Source organism: Heteronotia binoei, chromosome 10 (assembly GCF_032191835.1).
Source record: "Heteronotia binoei isolate CCM8104 ecotype False Entrance Well chromosome 10, APGP_CSIRO_Hbin_v1, whole genome shotgun sequence".
NCBI classification, from domain to species: domain Eukaryota; kingdom Metazoa; phylum Chordata; class Lepidosauria; order Squamata; family Gekkonidae; genus Heteronotia; species Heteronotia binoei.
In genome coordinates, this window is record NC_083232.1 from 76888004 (window position 1) to 76910268 (window position 22265).

The 22265-nt window shown below is 47.4% G+C and overlaps 1 protein-coding gene across 1 annotated transcript in view; it reads right to left on the bottom strand.

Annotated features, from left to right (window-relative positions):
• DCLK3 (doublecortin like kinase 3) overlaps positions 1-22026 on the bottom strand; it is a 36450-nt gene extending 14424 nt beyond the window's left edge. The window contains exon 1 of the mRNA XM_060247603.1: positions 21827-22026. Within this exon, the coding sequence (XP_060103586.1) occupies positions 21827-21911 (85 nt within the window). The 5' untranslated portion in view covers positions 21912-22026. The remainder of the gene's footprint in view (positions 1-21826) is intronic.
• Positions 22027-22265: the final 239 nt, after the last annotated feature.

The following is a 22265-nucleotide window of genomic DNA, read 5'->3' on the forward strand; positions in this document are numbered from 1 at the left end:
TTAGTAAAAGGGAACACAGGCTGTGGCAAATCAAATGCAAGACTGTGATCAGGCAGGCAAAAAGGGACTATGAGGAGCATATTGCAAAAAACATAAAGACCAACAATAAAACTTTCTTCAAATATATTAGAAGTAGGAAACCAGCCAGGGAGGCAGTGGGGCCCTTGGATGACCATGGGGTAAAAGGATTACTGAAGGAGGATAGGGAAATGGCTGAAAAGCTAAATGAATTTTTTGCCTCCGTCTTCACTGTAGAAGACGAGAACTTTTTGCCCGCCCCAGAACCACTAATTTTGGAAGGGGTGTTGAAAGACCTGAGTCAGATTGAGGTGACAAATGAGGAGGTCCTACAACTGATAGACAAATTAAAAACTAATAAGTCACCGGGTCCGGATGGCATACATCCGAGAGTTCTGAAGGAACTCAAAGTTGAACTTGTGGATCTTCTAACAAAAATCTGTAATCTTTCATTGAAATCTGCCTCCATTCCTGAGGACTGGAAGGTAGCAAATGTCACCCCCATCTTTAAAAAAGGTTCCAGAGGAGATCCGGGAAACTACAGGCCAGTCAGTCTGACTTCAATACCGGGAAAGTTGGTAGAAACCATTATCAAGGACAGAATGAGTAGGCACATTGATGAACACGGGTTATTGAGGAAGACTCAGCATGGGTTCTGCAAGGGAAGATCTTGCCTCACTAACCTGTTGCATTTCTTTGAGGGGGTGAACAAACATGTGGACAAAGGAGACCCGATAGATGTTGTTTACCTTGACTTCCAGAAAGCTTTTGATAAAGTTCCTCATCAAAGGCTCCTTAGAAAGCTTGAGAATCATGGAGTAAAAGGACAGGTCCTCTTGTGGATCAAAAACTGGCTGAGTAATAGGAAGCAGAGAGTGAATATAAATGGGCAGTCTTCGCAGTGGAGGACGGTAAGCAGTGGGGTGCCGCAGGGCTCGGTACTGGGTCCCATGCTTTTTAACTTGTTCATAAATGATTTAGAGTTCGGAGTGAGCAGTGAAGTGGCCAAGTTTGCGGATGACACTAAATTGTTCAGGGTGGTGAGAACCAGAGAGGATTGTGAGGAACTCCAAAGGGATCTGTTGAGGCTGGGTGAGTGGGCGTCAACGTGGCAGATGCGGTTCAATGTGGCCAAGTGCAAAGTAATGCACATTGGGGCTAAGAATCCCAGCTACAAATACAAGTTGATGGGGTGTGAACTGGCAGAGACTGATCAAGAGAGAGATCTTGGGGTCATGATAGATAACTCACTGAAAGTGTCAAGACAGTGTGCGTTTGCAATAAAAAAGGCCAATGCCATGCTGGGAATTATTAGGAAGGGAATTGAAAACAAATCAGCCAGTATCATAATGCCCCTGTATAAATCGATGGTGCGGTCTCATTTGGAGTACTGTGTGCAGTTCTGGTCGCCGCACCTCAAAAAGGATATTATAGCTTTAGAGAAGGTGCAGAGAAGGGCAACTAGAATGATTAAAGGGCTGGAGCACTTTCCCTATGAAGAAAGGTTGAAACACTTGGGACTCTTTAGCTTGGAGAAACGTCGACTGCGGGGTGACATGATAGAGGTTTACAAGATAATGCATGGAATGGAGAAAGTAGAGAAAGAAGTACTTTTCTCCCTTTCTCACAATACAAGAACTCGTGGGCATTCGATGAAATTGCTGAGCAGACAGGTTAAGACGGATAAAAGGAAGTACTTCTTCACCCAAAGGGTGATTAACATGTGGAATTCACTGCCACAGGAGGTGGTGGCGGCCACAAGTATAGCCACCTTCAAGAGGGGTTTAGATAAAAATATGGAGCACAGGTCCATCAGTGGCTATTAGCCACAGTGTATGGAGCACAGGTCCATCAGTGGCTATTAGCCACAGTGTATGGAGCACAGGTCCATCAGTGGCTATTAGCCACAGTGTATGTGTGTATATAACATTTTTTGCCACTGTGTGACACAGAGTGTTGGACTTGATGGGCCGTTGGCCTGATCCAACATGGCTTCTCTTATGTTCTTATGTTCTTAAGATAATGCATGGGATGGAGAAAGTAGAGAAAGAGGTACTTTTCTCCCTTTCTCACAATACAAGAACTCGTGGGCATTCGATGAAATTGCTGAGCAAACATGTTAAAACGGATAAAAAGGAAGTACTTCTTCACCCAAAGGGTGATTAACATGTGGAATTCACTGCCACAGGAGGTGGTGGCGGCCACAAGCATGGCCACCTTCAAGAGGGGTTTAGATAAAAATATGGAGCAGAGGTCCATCAGTGGCTATTAGCCACAGTGTGTGTGTGTGTATATATATATATAAATTTTTTTTGGCCACTGTGTGACCAGAGTGTTGGACTGGATGGGCCACTGGCCTGATCCAAAATGGCTTCTCTTATGTTCTTATGTTCCCTAGTACTGTAAACTGGGTGAAAAGGGGCCTAAAAATGTTCTAAACAAACAAATACTGGTAAGTATAATTATTTGTGGGCCTGATGAATAAACAGCAAGAAGCTTTGATTTCTCACTCCCCAAACACAAGAAACTGCACTAGTCCTACCACAGCTAAAATTATAGTGTACGAAGAATTGCACTGTGACAGACTCACAAATCTCTGCACAGAAGTTTGCATAAATGTAAATTAGAAGAACAGCATCTCTTTTACATACACATACCTGGTTGTGTTCAGTTCAGGACATTGCTTGCTTACGTAATGCACACAGGTTTGCAATGCACGAACAGCCATTATCTGTACGTTGTAACTTGAATCTTTTAGAACTATATTGCCTTGGATCTCCTGTTCCTTAAGTAAATTATTCACTCTGGCAACTTGCAAGGCCAGCGTACACTGCATGTGCATGAGCCGGTACAAAAGCAGGGGCAAAGAAGGTAGGACACTAAATAACAAGTGTATTAAATTAGTCAGATGGAAACAAAATGTGATCACAGGCATCCTCTTACAGCAAGTGAGTTTTATATCGGCATGGTTTACATACACCTTAGAACTGGACACATGCCTTGGTACTCCAGGACAGAAACTGGAAATACAGGCACACATTGAAGATTTAGTGAAGTGAAGAGCACTGTGTATTCAAAAGGAGGGAAATGCATTTAAAAAACAACCAACTGAACACACTCCCACAGACACTAGTAATGTCATGCAATGTATGTAAGTAAGGCATCACCTACTGGATACAAAATTTGCAGTAGCTCATAAAAACAAGACAAGAAAGCAAATTTTCAAGTTAAATTTATTTCAGTTTTCCCAAGATTTAAGGAGGATACTTCCCACCTCACATACATCCATTTGTGCCCATAATTTTTATAAGGTCACACAGGCTTCTCTCTCTGCTAGTGGAATGAGGGTATATGATGAGGGTAGAAACCCATCACATTTTTGAAAGTTTATGTGGCGAAGAAAGAGTTGTCTCTGTTGACAGGTTACAGCAACAAGTTTTGTAGCCAGGGGAAAGTACAATTCTTCTTGCCTGAGGAAGATTTAGTTTCAACTTGTCAAACCAAACCACAGTTTCAGTTGAAAAAAGAATTTGAGATTCTCTCCACCTATCATAGGGATGGGGGAATTTAACATCAGGGCCCCTTAATTTCATGAATTGGAATCGGTTCATAGATTTGGCAACCATTTGCCCCCAGCTCAGTTTCCTTACTTACTTCTTTCCCCTATCATATTTAATTAAGTTGCCAATCTCCAGGTGCTGCCAAGAGATCTCCTGCTATGAAAACTGATCCCCAGACAAGAGAGATCAGATTCCCTGGAGAAAACGGCACTTTGGAAGGTGGACTCTATGGCATTTTACACCAATGAGGTTTCTCCCCTCCCCAAATCCCGCCTTCCTCAGGCCCCACCTCCAAAATCTCAAGGTTTTTCCCAACCCAGAGTTGGCAACCCTAACATTTAAGGCAGGGCTTGAAAAATTGCTTGTGCCAGGGTACTATGGTACCTAGAAATTTCATGGTGGGACCTAGTAGTTTTAACATTTATTTCATTTGAGTGTTTGTCATTGATCCTCAGAAGTACAAAGGTTATCATTTCACATCGGAATATGTTGTGTGGTAGTATAACAAACGTGTGTGGTAGATGCATTCAAATCTTAACCAGTTGCTGTCTATGCTGGCTCCAATATCCAATTATATAGAGCTTTTAAAAGTAATAATGAAATTATCAAAATTGAGGCAAAGCTAGCTTCGAAGTTAGCTTATTGTTGTAGTGATGACAACCAGGATTACTCCCATATTTATTTAGATACAACACTTTTGAAAAACAAAAACAACAAGAAACTGTATAAACTAGGACTAGGGTTTGTGGTAGCAATAGCAAAAAAAAAAGTGGTAATTAAAATATGAAACCCTGAAGGCGAAAAAATGATTTTGGCTCCTAACTTTGGGGGCTGGGTTCCCCAAGCCAAAGAAAAATTTTCAAGGCCTGAGTTAACATATGCACAATTATGTCAGTTTTAACTGTGGTAAAGTTAAGAATCACGTTAAGATCTTCCCTCCTGACCAGGATAGCCCAGGCAAGCCCAATCTTGTCAGATCTCAGAAGCTAAGCAGGGCTGACCCTGGCAACCTCCAGAGAACACCAGGCTCAGGAGGCAGAGGCAGGCTATCAAGCCACTTCTCTGAACTACCTCCATGCCCCAGTAGGAGTTGCCAGAGGTCGCCATGACTTCCAGGCACAGGCACACACACAAATGCAAAGAATTACCATCACCACCCATCCCAAAAAGAACCTTTCCTATTTAACTAGACTTTATAGCTAGCCTTAAATACTGGCAAAGAACCTAACTTTCTTTGGTTAACATTTGTGCAGACATCTCTCCTAGATGCAGTTGCCAAAGGGGTAGAATTTGATCTGCAGAAGACAGGAGAGCTTTGGGTACAAAGTACATGATCCAGAAGTCCACTCAAAATCTGTTAATTGCTAAGGGCCAAATTACACATTTGGGTTTTTAACATTCGGCCAATTTTCCTGCCTGGAAACAGCACTGGGGGTGGGGTGGGGGGAGTCATATCCTCACTTCTGTCACTCCATGTGGTTTTTTGTATGCATGGAGCAGCAAAAATTGGGAAATAACCCCAAACCACAGTTCTAGGAGGGAAAATGGTGTGGGGAAGGGGTGGGGCCCTTCCTCCCCTCCTGGTGGTATTCCAAACCTGTTTGGGCTCTACTTAATTGTTTAAAACGCCATTTCCCACAGTTGCTGCGTGGCTGTGGGGAACCTAAACCCAGACCCAACTCATAAAAAACCTGAACATGTAGTCTGGTCCTAAGAGAGCAAAGATGTTACATCTCCAGTTGCTCTTGGAAACCAAAAGTGACCATACTTGCAATCCTTTATGGGAATGGTAGAACACACTCTCAATTTGAAACTCGAAGAACAGAACAGTCTATAAAGTGGCCTAGGTAATAAAAGATAGGAGCTAAAGGTCAAGTACTATCAAACAAGGTGACTTACATTAGGCAACTATCAAGTTTACCTATTAGCATGCTGAAGCCTCCCAACTCTATTAGCTCTCTCTCAGCTCAACTTCCAGAACTTAATTTCAGACCACAGGACAAGTAATTGGAAAAGGGATCATTTACTTTTAGTGTCAGCAGATCCTTCTCTGGATTGCAAACACAAATAAACACATGAGAGAATATTAAAAACAGGCTTTTGCAACACTTAAGAAAATGCATTGTAATGGTTTGGATCCAGCTAGAATTCCTGTGGATATTAGGAGAGAGTGATTTTCACTGATTCCCCCTAACTATTCCCAATATTCCCCCATGCTCACAGAGCAGCATTTTGGGGGGCATTTCAGGTTACAGAAGGAAGGAGGAATTGGTGAGAATCATCTTTCCTGTATGCATGGAAATTCTAGGCAGGACCCAGGCTTTTACTGAATGTGTAATTTTTGTTATAAACATGACAATTCATACAAGAATGAATGTAGCATTTTTGTAAGCACATATGACTGAAAATCTATGCATGCTTATTTGTGAGTAGTAAGCAGCACTGGATTCAGTGAGATAACCAGGGGAACCATAAAGCAGATTAACATCCTTCTAAATCCACTGAAGTCATTGGGGCTAAACTCTTAGTTCCAAGAAAATATGCTGAGGATCAGGCTGTAAATTCAGCAGGGCAATCCTCTACTCAAACAAATGATATTCTAAATATTCCACCCTTCCCCAGAATCCCAGCACAGTTTACACAAGATGATTCAATTTAATTTTCACAACCATCCTGCAAGGTAGTTTACACTGAGATATAGTGACTCATATGAGGCCATTCAGTAACCTTCGTGACTTGGGCCAAACTACATGCAGCACAAGAGCACTTTCTTTAACACTAAAAGTCAGCCTACAGAAGGATCAATGCATTGGAGCCAATTTGGTTAAGTGTGCGGACTCTTATCTGGGAGAACTGGGTTTGATTCCCCACTCCTCCACCTGCACCGGCTGGAATGGCCTTGGGTTAGCCATAGCTATCGTAGGAGTTGTCCTTGAATGGGCAGCTGATGTAAGAGCCCGCTCAGCCCCACCCACCTCACAGGGTGTCTGTTGTGGGGGGGAGAAGATATAGGAGATTGTAAGCCGCTCTGAGTCTCTGATTCAGAGGGAAGGGCGGGGTATAAATCTGCAGTCGTCTTCTTCTTAACCTCCTCCATAGGGTTGCCAAGTCCAATTCAAGAACTATCTGGGGACTTTGGGGGATGGAGCCAGGAGACAATGGGGGTGGAGCCAGGAGAAAGGATGTAACAAACATAATGGAACTCCAATGGGAGTTCTGGCCATTACATTTAAAGGGGCTGCATACTTTTTAAATGCTTTCCCTCCAATGGAAATAATGAAGGATAGGGACACCTTTTTTGCAGGGGGGGGGCTCATAGAATAAGACTTCCTGATTCAATCCTTTTGAAACGTGGAGGGTGTTTTGAGGAGAAGCATTGGATGCTATGCTGAAAAACAGGTGCTACTACCGCAAAAAACAGCCCACCCCGGATAACCGCAGATCAATTCTCCATTACACTTTATGGGAACTGGTCTCCATAGGGAATAATGAAGTGTCCTGCAGACATTTCTCTCCCCACACACACACTTTCTGATCATCCTGAAGCGGGGGGAGGGCCTCCAAAGTGGGGGAATCCCCTGTCCCCACCTGGGGATTGGCAACCCTACTCCTCCACTCTCAAAACTCTTTCCAGCAGGGGGATGGGGAGGGGAAACCAAGAACCATCTGTATACCTGTCTCCTTCCCTTACCACCACAGCTAACAAGCAGCTTCCAGAGTACAGACTTCTACCAAGGAAACAGTGAGGGGAGAGGGATTTCCACCTCCTGCTCCAATGCTTAGGCTCAGTCCAATTTAGCCTCCCTTCCAGGCTAGTCTCATCTCGTCAGGTCTCAGAAGCTAAGCAGGATCAGCCCTGGTTAGTATTTCGATGAGAGACCTCCAAGGAAGACCAGGATCCTGATGTGGAGGCAGAAAACAGCCAACCACCTCTGAATTTCCCTTATCTTGAAAATCTCACCAGGTCACTGTAAGTCAGCTGTGACTTGACTACAGTTTCTACTACCACCAGACAGTACATCTTGGTTTTCAGTGTTTAAGAAATGCATCAACTGACCCAGTCATGGGCCTACCAAAGGAAGTGTAGTTTGATCTGTCAAGCTGGATTAAAACTAGAGATCCTCACTAAACCACATCAACTCTCAGTACTCCCATAAAGCCAATTCTATGCCAAAACCGACATATAACTACTGAACGGTGGTTGGAATGCAATAAACCTAACTGCATGCTACACTCCAACCCATATTGCCACAAACCTTCAGCTTTCTTAATTCTGTGGACAAGCTTCTAGATTGACAGACTCTGCTTTAATAATGATTACTGAAAGTCTTCATTACATGTGCAGGTAATTGCTCACATTAGCACCATAATGAGACTACATAAAATTACACTCACAAGAGAAGGAAGCTGGGAAATGTTCCTGATTTTCATTTACAATGGAGCAAATTACTTTCTTAGCAAGATAAACAACTTTCAAGCACTACTGAATTAATTACAACATGCAAGGCTTTATTTATAAACTATTTATTTTGGAAGTCAGGAGAACACAGGAAGTTCGCCCTTGAGACTTCCTGTCCCCATTTTCTTTTTCTTTCTTTCCTTCTTTTTTTTCTTCTTTCCCCCATTCTCTGAAGCCAGGGCTTATCTCTTTCCAAAAGCATTAGTTCTTTTAAACCTGCTAATAGAAAGCATTCACATCTCCAATAGCCTCTTCCATCTTCCACTGATTTAAAACAGATGCAGGTTCTAATGGAGTCTGTTGAACCTCCTGCCATGTTCTACAGCTAATTATATTTACAAGAAGATATAAACCACCCCTCTGCAAGTGATTTATAGATTATCACAGGAGAACACAGGAAAAGACAAATGGTGGAATAATCTTACTCTATTTGGTGAATGGTTAAGAGACATCGATTTTCTATCATGGGGACCTTGGCAAGGACCCTCCGGTAGCTGAAGTTCAGCATTCTGGGTTGACTGAGTAATAAACAAGGAACAAACAAGCAGGCCCAGACCCTGAGGAAATAACCTGATTTAGCAATCAGGAAGGGAAAGCAATATCAAAATATAACTTTGGATACCACACAATGAAACACACTATGCAATCCAAGAGCACATGACTTTAAAACTCTTTCATTTTTAGGTTTATATGTACATTATCCATGCTTGAATCAACAGAGCACAGGGAACAGAATCGTTAGGAAACATCTTGCCAGCTTCATCACAATATTTCAGCTATATTTCAGTCTTTTTCTGCTAGCAGGTATAAAGGCTGGACATGGCCAGAGGCACAAGTCAAAGGGCTCTTGGCTGTGGCCACTGAGTGACCCAGCCATTGGATTCAGAACTGGAGGACCAGGCGGCCACGCCAGACCCCGCAGCTGCCCGACGTGGAAAGAGTCGACCTGCCGCCAGGGAGGAGCCGGGGCCGGCGGGCGAAGACCCTCCAAGGCCTGGCCCGAGCCGCAGCGGCATGCAGCCCAGCCCACCAGACGGCCTGTACGAGAGCCAGATGAAGGCATCGCCCCAAGACACCCGGGATCGCTGTCAGGTCTTATGAAGGGAGGCGGGCCCAGCCTGGGGAGAGGGAAGGAGGGAAGTGGTGGGGCTCCCAGGGGAATAAAAGGAAGCCACGCTGGGCGGTCAGGGAGGAAGGATGGTGGATATGAACGGAGGGCTGCCCGCTCAGAGAGAGAGAGGAGGAGCCCTAAACACCATCAGGGATAGAAGGCTGGGTGACGCAACCCCGCCCCTATCCAATTCTGAGATCCCCACAGCTGGCTTCAAAGGTCTACCAGGAGGGCTGGCCGCCAGGTGACCCCCCCCCAGGAGGCAACAGGGGTGCGACAACGTGGTGGAGGATGAGGGCACCGCCCCCCTTGTGAGATCACCCCGCCTGCACATCCTGGCGCCCCTGGGTTGGACCACCGATCGCCGCCACCCTCGCAGATCCAGTTCCAGCAGCGCCTCGTCCAGCGAGGGCAGTGACGACACTATGGTAGAGGTGGAGCTCGGAGCCACCATGGACACCAACCCCCCGCCGCTGGATCTGGCCCAATTTGGGCAATGGATGGCGGAGCACCAGGCCCAACTCCTCCGAGGTGTCACGCAGCAGCAGGCCGCCCAGGCCACACTGGTATGGGACCTCCAGTAGGCGCTGTTGGCCCGACCAGATCCCGCCGGGCCGGGTCCCTTCGGGGCAGGTCACAGCCCCTGGCCCCTGCTCACCAAGCTCAGCCCTGAGAACGACGTCGAAGCCTACCTCAAGGCTTTTGAGAGAGTGGCCAAAGCCACCCGATGGCCAAAAGCACAATGGGCCTTCGTGCTGGGACCTTACCTTACAGGTGAGGCACAGGCCGCCATGAAGGCCCTGGAGTGAACCAAGGCTGCCGACTACGACAAACTCAAGATCGCCATCTTGGACCGACTACAGGTCACCCCAAAATCCCACCGCCAGAAGCTCCATTCCTGGCAGCTGGCCACAGTGGCCCGGCCCGCTCCGCGATTGCCACCCTGAAAGACGCTGCCACGCGTTGGCTGGGCCCCATGACAGACAATGGGCGGCGTATAATGGATTTGATAGTGATTGAGCAATTCTTTCAAGCACTGCCCCCCCCCCCCAGGTGCAACACTGGGTGGCCTGTTGGAAACCCACCCGTCTCAGCGAAGCTGTGGGAGAATTTCCAGGTGGCCGACCACCATGAGGCACCTTCCCGAATGGACAGTGGCAAGACCCCGCTGGGAGCCCCCGATCCCCCCGAGCGCGGGGTCCCAGGACAGACCCCGGGACTCGTGGGACTCCCGGGACATGGGGGGTGTGCCTGGCTGGCACCCGCCCACAGTATCCAGTCCCCACTGGCTTCGAGATCGGCCCCCGCTCCTGGGACCAACCCGGAGACCCGGCCTCAGAGAGGGGGGGAATACGGCCGACCCCCACCAGACGAGCGACGGGCCATGGGAGAGGCGAGGCCCTGCTTCACCTGCGGCCAGTGGGGCCACCTAAAAAGGGAATGCCCCCTGATGGAGTGTGACGCCGGATGGGAGGAGTCCCTACAAACCGCCGAGGTGGGGAAGTGCCCCCTTCCCTGGACGCTTCCTGTAGGCCTGGGAGGCCACCAGATACAGGCCATGGTGGATAATGGCAGTTCCGTCTCCATGGTGCGAGCGCTCCTGCTCCCCGCCAACCTGCCCGTCGGACGGCTTCCATCGCCTGCATCCACGGCCATAAAGAACAGTGTCCCATGGTATCCATTCCCCTCAAGTACCTGGGCCGTTATTGGAGCTTACTGGTAGCAAAAATGCCTCGCCTACCGTACCCCGTCCTACTTGGGCGGGACGCACCCTGCTTCACGGATCCACTGGAAGCCTTCAACCCCAGGCAGCGCGGGGGCCTGCCAGCCGACAACCACGACATGGTCGCTCCATTTACCGACAACCTCATGAGGCTAGTATGCCGGACATTGCACATTCAGCAGTTATTCACTTCCACCCACCACCCCCAGACAGACGGGCTGGTGGAGCGGATGAACCAAACACTCAAGCGGATGCTGAATAAGATGGCCTATGCCCATCCCACAGCGTGGGATCTCTACTTGGACCCCCTCGTCTTTGCAGTACGGGAGACCCCCCAGGCCTCTATGGGATATTCCCCCTTTGAGCTGCTCTACGGGCAGCAACCCCAGGGCATCTTGGGGCTGGTGGAAGGACAGGTGGTCCAGGGGAAAGAGCCAGCCCCTGAACCCCTCGATGAATATGTGAGGAAGCTACAAGAGCGATTGGCCCACATCCGCCAGCAGGCCCGGGAGAACCTGGGGAAGGCCCAGGAGGCCCAAAAGAGGCGGTACGACCACGGCACTAAGGCCTGGGGGTTCCAGGTGGGGGACGACATCCTTGTCTCTCATGCAGTGATGGGCCAGCAACAAGAAGACCCCTGGAGGGGGCCCTTTCGGGTCACTCTCATACTGGGGCCTCTCACGTACGAAGTCCAGTGCGGACCCCAGCCCCATCAGAAAAAGTCCATTCACATTAACAATCGGAAGGAGTGGCGACAACAAGGTGCCACCGAAGAAACGGGCCTCCTAGCCGGAGACCCTGACGACTTGGGAGATGGCATGCTCTCCTGGACCTCGTCAGCAGGCGCACCAGAGCTCCTGATGTCCGATGCAGCCCTCACCCCGGCTCAGTGAGACGACCTCTGTGAGGTCCTGAGAGAATGCCTTGCGGTGTTCTCAATGAAATCTGGTCTGACCTCCCTGGTCCAACACCAGATCCTGATGCCCCCAGGGCGAGTGGCAAGAGCCCAGTGGTGACCCATGCTGCAGAAGCATTGGGATGCCATTGCACGCGAGGTCGATGAGATGTGCCGCCTCAATATCATCGAGCCCTCCCAAAGCGACTGATGGAGCTCCTTGGGCCTGCTGCCAAAGCAGGATGGCAGCATGTGCTTCTGCGTCGATTATAGGGAGGTGAATAAGTTAACTAAGTTTGACGCCTACCCAATGCCCCGGGCCGACATCCTCATTGACCAGCTCAGGAAGGCCCAGTACTTCTTCGCGATAGAGCTGACAAAGGGTTACTGGCAGGAGCCCATGCATCCCGCAGACCGGGAGAAGACAGCGTTCGCCACCCCACAGGGCCTTTTTCAGTTCAAAAGGATGCCCTTAGGCCTCATCAGGGCATCTGCCACGTTCCAGCAGCTGGTGGACCATACCTTGGCCCAGTGCGAGGGTTTCGCATGGGCCTACATCGATGATATTATCATCTGCAGCCCCTCGTGGGATGCCCACCTGCGACAGATGCTACGAGCCCTGCGGACCACGAGGTTGTGGGTCAACCCCCAGAAGAGTCATCTGGGTTTCCAGGAGCTCAAGTACCTCGGTTTTCTAGTCGGGAAAGGACAGCTCCAGCTTCTGCCCGAGAAGATCGTAACCCTGGAGCTACAACCATGCCCGCGCACCAAGAAACACCTCCATCGCTACCTGGGATTCATGGGGTATTATAGCAAGTTTATACCCAAATCTGGGCCATCGCCACCCCGTTGACAGACAGCCTGTGAAAGACAGGCCCCAATGTCCTACAGTGGGGGCCCGACCAAGAAGCGGCATTTGAGCACCTCCGCACCAGCCTGTACGGAGAGCCCCGTCTCGCAGAATCCAGACTTTTCATGACCCTTCACTCTACACGCTGATGCTTCAGGGACCGGGATCAGAGCTGTCCTGTCCCAGGGAGACCCGGGCAGGGAACAACCAGTCATATTCATTAGCCGCAAGTTGTCACCCGCCGAGAGAACCTATTCCACCGTAAAGAAGAAAGCCCTGGCAGTGAAATGGCCATGGGGGCCCTATGCTTCTACCTGGCCAATAACCCCTTCCACTTAGTGGTTGACCACGCCCCACTTCTGTGGATGCACCGGATGAAAGATAATAATGACCGGGTCCTTTGGTGGTACTTATCCCTTCTCCCTTTTTGTTTCACAGTGCACCACCAGGCCAGGGCAGACCACAAAGTGGCTGATTACCTCTCACCTCTTCGATGAACACTCTGAGCGGCAGGAAGCCGGGGGGGGGTGTGTCCCACCTCGGGACTCGGCTGGGGAGGGGGCGGACCCCCCGTGGCTGCCTCCCCAGCCACAGTCACTCCCGCCTCAGCGGACCACCCAGGCGAACCCTGCCAGCAAAGGGTCCATCCGGCGGGCACTGGGGCCGCCCGCGACATCCCCACTCACCTCCCCGCAGCCCGAGGAGCCCAGAGGACCAGGCGGCGGCCACGCCAGACCCTGCAGCCGCCCAACGTGGAAAGAGCTGACCGGCCGCCAGGGAGGAGCCAAGGCCGGCAGGCGAAGAACCTCCGAGGCCCAGTCTGAGCCGCAGCGGCGCACAGCCCAGCCCATCAGAGGGCCGGCATGAGAGCCAGATGAAGGCATCGCCCTAGGACGCCCGGGATCGGCATCGGGGCTTATGAAGGAAAGCGGGGTCAGCCTGGGGAGAGGGCAAGAGCGAAGAGGTGGGGCTCCCAGGGGAATAAAAGGTCAGGGAGGAAGGATGGTAGATGTGAACAGAGGGCTGCCTGCTCAGAGAGAGAGAAGGAGCCCTAAACACCACCAGGGATAGGAGGCTGGGTGACGCAACCCCGCCGCTATCCAATTCTGAGACCCCCACAGCTGGCTTTGAGGGTCCACTGGGAGGGCTGGCCACCAGGGGACCCAGGGGGCAACAGGGGCGTGACAGTAACTTATTTCAAAATATTATTTTTCATATAAAAAGCTACCCATTGACCAATCCACCACCACTTCTTTTCCTTCAGATATTCCCTCAGTTTCAACAAGTCTCCAGCACCCTCCTACTCAACCCATTATGAGTAAAATAACTGTCAGCCCCTGCATAGCTTTTTGCAGAACAAAGGAAGGAACGTGTAGGTATATTGTTAGTGTAACTACCTTATACATACATATTTCAGAAAAGCAACAAGGAATGCAAACATTCAAGCTTGTAGCCAGGAACACTGCAGAATATGAAGTCATCGTACGTGAGTGTGAAATCAAAGAAAGCCCCTCAGGTGTTTTACTTGAAGCTGTGCCAAACAACTTTTTAAAATACATGAAGTTAAGGGTTTTCAGTCACCTCAGTCTTTAAATTTACTGACCCAAGCACTGACCAACAGTGCCAATTTACTTCATCCCATGTTTCTGCGGTCGGTAAAATGAGTACCCAGCTTGCTGGGGGTAAAGTGTAGATGGGAAGGCAATGGCAAACCACCCCGTAAAAAGTCTGCCGTGAAAACATTGTGATGTGACATCACCCCAGAGTCGGAAAGGACTGGTGCTTGCACAGGGGACTACCTTCACCTTTTATGCAACAGGGTGGGAAAGGGCCTGTATGTAACCCTAGAGACCAGCTTTTTAAAACTGGAAAGTGAACATTCAAGACAGACGCATCAAATAGCTACTCCTCTCCACCTGTGCTGCATCCCCAAATGTCAACTGAAGCCCATTTTATGCATCTAAAAGTGAACAGTCTAAGTTTCCTCTTCACTGAACTGCTTCAAGAGAAGTAAGCCAGAAGAGGGAGGGGACAAAACAAATAAAAAGAAAAGAAAGGAAGCATGTGAAAGGGTACATTCTGCACTGCCTGAAACGCACTATTAAAGGGAATTACTTCAATCACTGTGAACTATGTAATAATCAATCAGTTTTCATCCACTCATATCAGGAGGGGGGGGAATCATAGTGCCCACATTTTAATTTGCGAGCTAAACTGGTTCTTCTCTGTTGCCCCTTCCCTTTGCTGCTAGGAAGTATTTCCTTGGAAACCATCTTAGCTATGGATTTGTGGGGTTTTTGTATTCAGATAAAGAGTCAATGTAGGCTATATCTTACACCAATTTCTTAGGTCTAACATGGGTGTTTTTGTTTGATGAACAATTTGTTTAATGTTTCTTCATGAAAAAAGAATGCATAAAATTTATGACTGTAGCTTAATCAGACAAAAAGTCCAACTGAAAATTATCATACAGGACAAAACCACAATGAAGGGGGGGGCAGAGGATCATCTACATTTTTAAACTTCTCACCGCAGTAGCAGATATATTCCCAAGGATCTTTTCTTTTTTTGTGCACTAAACTTTGTATAAAGTTGGAAGAATTCAGCGTATTATTCCAGCTATTAAAAAAATTCATCATGACCAATATGTCCGTGTGAGCTGAGAATACAGAATATTGCCGAAGTAAATTTAGCTAACAGTGAGGTCTGGCCATTACAGTTTGGTTAGGACTATATAAACACAATTCTTTTCTCCAAAACACTTTTGGTGGGGGCCTATCAACTTATACTTATTAAGAGTTCTGAAACTCACAGACCCTATTATTCACTATGACCAAAATTCACAGAGCTTGCATATCCATTGATTTTAAGTTTTCTACGCTGCACTTCATTGCTTACAAGATTCAGCAACTCACAACCTGTCAGATACAATTAAACCAACAAATAAAATCCGAAGATACACAGCCTCTATACACGGAATGGCTGTTTAAAAAGCTCTGTCTTATAGTGCCTCCTGAATTCTAACATGAAGGCCAGTAGCTACACCATCTCCATTCTACAATAACAGGGTTATCATTAAGACAGAATCATGCCCAGGCAGCAACTCTCCTTACCGTCCTATACAAAGTCATGATTGGTAAAAGCTGCTAGGCAGCAGATAGCTAGCACAGAGGGGTACATTACAATGCTCTGGCCTTACAGTTACAGTTATACACCAGGGGTGGCCAACGGTAGCTCTCCAGATGTTTTTTGCCTACAACTCCCATCAGCCACAGCCAGCATGGCCAATGGCTGGGGCTGATGGGAGTTGTAGGCAAAAAACATCTGGAGAGCTACTGTTGGCCACCCCTGCACTATACAATGGGAGGTTCACGGAAAGGGTTGCAATCCAAAAAATGAACTGCAAACAAATTAACGAATAAAGTATTAATAGAAAATTCTATGTCTCTTATCTATTTTTCAGAATCCAAAATTATTAAAGTGAACACATATCAATATCAGCAAAGTAGAGATACGCTCATATCATGTATTTGCTGACAATGATATGCATTGATATGAGCGTATCTCTGCTTTGCAGACATTGATATGTGTTCACTTCAATAATTTTGGATTCTGGAAAATAGATAAAAGAGACATAGAATTTTCTATTAATACGTTATTCATTTAATTTGTTTGCAGTTCATTTTTTGGATTGCAGTTACTGTAGGATGGACCACCACAGCCAGATCGCCTAGGGGTTCATAAGAGACGACAGCCTATATCGATACAGATGGGAAGAAAGCATCCTTCGCAACTACACTATCTGCAAATACATCCAAAATGTCCCAATTCCCACCTCTGATCAAAACTTCTGGACTGCACTGATAGTTGCTCTCAAACCATATTGCAAGCTTTGGAAGGAACCTGGCTAACAAGGCAAGACTGCAATCAGATGGAGGGGGGAGCTCTGATACCCCACTGTACACATAAACTGGTATGAATCATTGTTATAATTAAATCATAACACAGTATTAACCACAGCTTATGTGATCCAGACATCATGGCAAACTATGGTTAGAGGAAATGCAGAAACGAAGCAGGAAACTGACACAAGAGGGGAGGAGAAAGCACATGAGCCCATGGCACATTTCCAGATCTCCGGAACACAACACTTGAACTGGGTTATACTGTACAATTAGACAATATATCAAAGAGATTCAAGGAACCAGCTATATGGATTGGGACTTTTTTTAAGCGGGCATTATCACCTCTGGCTTGAGCCTATTAGCTTTTCACCATTACTTTTGCAGTGAGGAACACTAGAACCAAAACCAGTAGTTCAATTGCTATGTAGGTTAATGTGGAGTTTGAGTGTAGTTAATTCATGAAATGTGCTCAGCAGAAACTTGCTCAAATGATGTTCCAATGCCTCAGACACATCCATATAAATTACAATGCCAGTTTTCATGGCTTCTAGTTCATGAGCAAATGTTTTTAACCTTATTTTTTGTCATGGAATCACAGATGACTTACAGTGACCCTGTAGGGTTTTCAAGGCTAGATACATTCAGATGTTGTTTGTCATTGTCTGTCTCTGTGTCAGGACCCTGGACTTCCCTGGTGGTTTCCCATCCAAATACTGGCCGGAGCTGACCCTGCTTAGCTTTCAAGATCTGACGAGATCTAGCTAGCCTGTGCTATCCAGGTCAGGGCATTAACATTATAGGCTATTGATTACAGGGATTTTTATCTGGCTGGAACATTTAGCAATGCCCCACCTTCACAGGAAGCAAGTCTGCATGGAATATGCACGGGGGGGGGGGGGGGGGGATGGCATTTTAAGTGGTATTCTCATCTGGGAAATATTCCTTTGCAGGTGAGCTTAGGTTCAGTCTAAGGCTTCCTTACAATCCAAATGATGAGCCACTGATTTCTGAACAAACATCCTTTGTGTTTCACTAAACGTCTTAATGACATCAATAATCTCCAAATCATATGATTATCAGGAGACTCTGCAAAAACAGCATTACACAGCAAGTGTGTCATAGCCTTTCATGGTGGTAAAGATCTCACCATAGGCAGATTTAATGATGATTTAATTCCGACAGGGTTTGCAACTGGGTTTCAGTCTTCCTATTTTATGTAGACAGCATTGAGTACATTGTCCATTTCTAGTTCTTGGACAAAACTCCCCAGGATCCAAAATCTTTAAAGAAAAAAAAAAAGGCAGCTTTCCAGTTAGGAATGTTTTCTCCTTAACTCATTGTTCTGATCTCAAAAGCATTTACTATTTTTTTTTTGCCTTCTTCATGGTCATATTGCTTTTTATAGTCATATTTATTCAATCTCAAATAACAAGGGAAAGTTATTCAGTAAAGTTATTCAGTTGTTATTTAGTAAACCTGAAATACTGATTGCACCCAGGCATCTATTTTATATAATACTATTTGTGATATTTATAACATCTCCAAAGGCCAGAAAACAGCAAGGTCTCCCCTGTGCCTTGACTGCTCTCCTCTTTAGCTCTAGCAAGGTCCAGATTTGGGTAACAAGTTGCAGGCTACTCCATAGCAACTTGTGTAAAAAAAAAAAAATGTGCACAAAAGCACACACCTGCATACCAATGTGCACACACAAGTTGACACAGAGGGTCATGATGGTATACATTCTGGTCATGAGAAGAGATGGCTCCAAACAAAAACTTTACAGCCAGAGGCTAAATGGCAAAGTTGAGCATCTCTGCTTCTTTTCACCACAGCCTTCAATCTTACAGGGCATAGAGGGCCTGGTGACCTTCTTAGCAAAATTAATTATTTATTGCCAAGGGAACAAAGTGAGAGCGAAGACAAATAATCTAAGCCTTTTCTAGCAGGCAAATATGCCCGACTGAAGAAATACAGTGAGTAGTAGCATCTTCAGCAATGCCTGCTGTTTGCTTGTTTCTCAGTTGTCTAGAGTGAATTCATTTTATGTTGACAGTACGAAGACAATAGTAGCTAAAATGCGCTTGGAATCCCAAACATATTCTCTCATTTGAAAATATCATTCTGTATTCTCAGTTCAAGCCTTGAGATCAGCCATATGACTATTTTCAGCAGATTTTCAATATGAGGATACATGTAATTTCTCATAACCTGGAGGGAAGGAGGAGGGAGAGAAGCAGCAAAAAGTTTAAAGACTGGCTAGGTTTTCCCTACTAAATCAAAAATTCTACAGAATGGAACACCTATTTTTACTCTTTAACACCAATCAAAACCCCCCCCCAAAAAACAGCACATGGCCCTCCTCTTCCAACACAATGTAAAATTAAAAGGTAGTATTTTTTTTTCTTGCAAGTCATTCTTAAGTGATTTTTTTGTTTGATCGGAGGTCTTTACACAGTCACAAGTTAGCAAGTGTACTGTAACAACAGAGCTAATAAACTTTTAAAATAATATTTTAGATAAATGATGAAAGCACTGTGTTCCTTGCCAAGCTGATATTGGCTGTGATGGAAAGTAAAATTAAAAGGTCAAAATGCTTTACAGTAGCTATTAGATTTGTAACGGCAAAAATGAAAACAGTGCACATTTTTACTTTGAATGACAAATCCAGTTACAAATCTGTAAAGCATTATCTGCCTTTCCCTATTTTAAAAACAAGTACCACACCATCCTACATAGCAAAGAACTTTTGGAGAGGGGATACTCTTCTAACAGCTTTGTCAGGGATAACAATCCAGTCCACAGATATTCACATGCTGCAGCAGCAGCCACCTGACAGCACACTAGCACCTATACAGTGGATAACTAGTTTCAAGTTTGGTGAAAAGAGGATAATGCAGTAAATTTTAAAGGGATGCCTCTCAAGTTTAAAAAAAAAACCTCTGCACTGTAGCGCAGGTACCTACACCACTTCCTAGGGAAAGAGTCTTTTTAAGTCTAATTTTTTCCCTCTAGCAAAACCAATGATCTGCCAAATTTATTTAAGTTGCTAAGTAAGAATGTGTACCGAGGATTACTTCATAAAGAAGTAGGTATTCTTTAGCCATGACCTCAGAAGCTAAACGGGACCAGCCTCCAAACACCTCCAAGGAATATCAGCCCTGGCAAGTACCTCCAAGGAATACCAGGGCCAGGCAATAGGAATCCATCTCTCTAAAAGCCCAAGCTCTGCTAGGGGGCACCAGAAGTTAACAATGAATCCTAGGCATGCACGCATACGCGAAATAATCACCAAAAAAAATAGGTATTCTTTGTTAAGTGTTCTTAAGTGTACTTTCTTGCCTAGACCTTACTGAGCAAAGATCCACTAAAGCTCTAAGAATCCCACCAAACACCAGTGGACCATTTTCTACCTTCTGCCCACTCCAGATTTACCCCACAGACTGGGCAACCCCCATATCTGTCACCACGTATTACCAGGGAGCAAGAAGGGGAAGGAAGGATCTCTTGGCTCCCATAAACCACAGAGATCAAAAAGATTTTGCCTAGGGTTCTGTAGTAGGGTTCTGGAAATCTCAAGTCAGGGATGGGAAGCAAGACACACTCATTTCAGTCTACATCACTGGAATGGGAGTTAAAAGAGTTAGAGACTTTAAGTCCGTATCATGGGAGCTACTACGGTACTTTTGCAAGAAATGTAAGATTACCCCTGCTGGACCACACCAACGGTCCATCAAATCCAGCTTTCTGTTAGATGCCACACCCACCAACCAGTCCTCCCCTTGTTACTATTTCCCCAGAGTCTGAGGTATTCTGCCTCTGTACTCAAAGACAGACACAGCAACAGACTTATCCTCCATCCATCTGTCCAACCCCCTTTTAAACCCATCTAAGCCAACAAACAGCAAGCAACTATTCAATGGAAGCAGCAGACATTCCTTTTGGGTGTCTCCAGTTTCACAGAGCGATGCTAAACTCTTAGTATTTTTCCTCCAAAGTTTGGGGAAAGATCACAAGATAGACTGGACAAGCAGGAAAATTTGGGGTTCTTCCGTCCTGCCCACAGAGCAGCCATTTCCTCATAGTGCTCACTCCCTACCCACCCACCAAGGGCTTTAAATGGCAACTGAATATTATTATTTCAATATGTATGCTATGTTCTCTGAATCCCCAGCTTTGAGTTTTTTCCAATATAAGTCTCTAGCAGTTTTACCTGCAGAGCTATCATGGAAAAGGCACATCTATGCAACAACAGGGCTTCCTTTTCTTAGAAATGCTAGCTGGGAATTCAGACAAACTCTTACACATGTTGTTATTACTGCTATAATGATTCAGTTGCTGATTAAAAAAAAAAACACCCCGAAAATTCCCTAGTGGTGAGGGGTGGCAGGAAAAGCCTCATGTTGGGGGGCTGGAGGCAGAGAAACTATGGGAACCCCCCTCGCAGCTGAGGCAGCCACAGGAAAATTTCATCTGCCCCTCCCTGTGTGGAAGATACCTCTATCCGGTTTCTCCTCACCACGCCTCATTTTCTACAGCCGCATCCTTCACCTTCACCCCCCCCCCTCAGTCATCTTTTGGGGGGGGGGGTGTCACTGCTTTTGAGGCATCCGCTGTGCGTCTTAATAACGTGCTCCCTCCCTCCCACACACACACAACTTGGGGGCCAGAAGACGTTGCTGATTCTGCTATCGGGGCATGACGATGAGAAGCATCGGTCGGGAGTTCTCCCCTAAGTTCACTCGCTTCCACCTCTGAAGAGAGATCCCGCGTTGCCTTTCAGACAAGGGCACTCCGGGGGCGGGGGAGGGAGGCTCTAGGAGATCTCCACAGCAAAACAATATTCCAACCCTCTTCGCTTATTCCTTCTGCCAACCGTCGCTGCCCTTTCTTTTCATTATCTCTCCCCCTCCACAAAAAAAAACCCCAAGTAACCCCCAAAGCTTTGTCGCTCGACGCATGAAATGCAACGCCAGGACTTTCTTCCCAGCACGCCGTGGAAACTCTCCCAAGCGCTCCCTCACTTCTGGCTCAGGGGCTTAGAAGCAACAAACAATTAAAGCCAAGGGCGGTCCGACCGCCCGGGAATGAGGGGAGAAGAAGGAGGTTCGAACTTCTAACCCACCCCCAACCCGGGCAGCCAGCGTTGTTTGACCCGGCCACGTTCCCCTCTCCCAACACCCGGCGAAGGAAGGGCGCGCGGGCCAAAAGCACGCAGCCAAGATTTCCAGCAGGGGAGAGCGCGAAGGTCCCCGCCGAGGGGTGCAGCACAGCAGGCAGCCTTTCCCGGCGCCAGGGGGCCACTCACCGGGATGGTGGGGGTAAGGGCAGCCACAGGAGCCTCTCTGCCCCGCCGCGGGGTGCAAAGGAGGCGGCGGCGCGGCGGCGGGCATGCTTCCCTCTTCGCCGCTGCTGGAGACTCCGGCGCTGGCAAACGACGGCGCGGAGGAGGTGGTGGCGGGCAAAGCAACGCCTCCTCCGCCGCCGCCTCCTCTGCCTAGTGGGCCGGTCGGCGGCGCTCTCCAGCGCGCCGGGGGAGAGCGGGGAAGCGCCCGACTCCCCAGAGCCACGCCCTGCCGTGGGCAGCCGCCGCCCCCTCGGGACTCCTCCGGCTCCCGCCCTTCGCCCGGAACTTTGGGGACGAAGTGGCGGCGGCCAAGGGCGGCGGCGGGGGGTTCTTTTGCAGACAGGCTTTGAGGTTCGCTCTGGCGGCGGCGAGGAAGGCGACTGCGGAGGGAGTCCTTGGC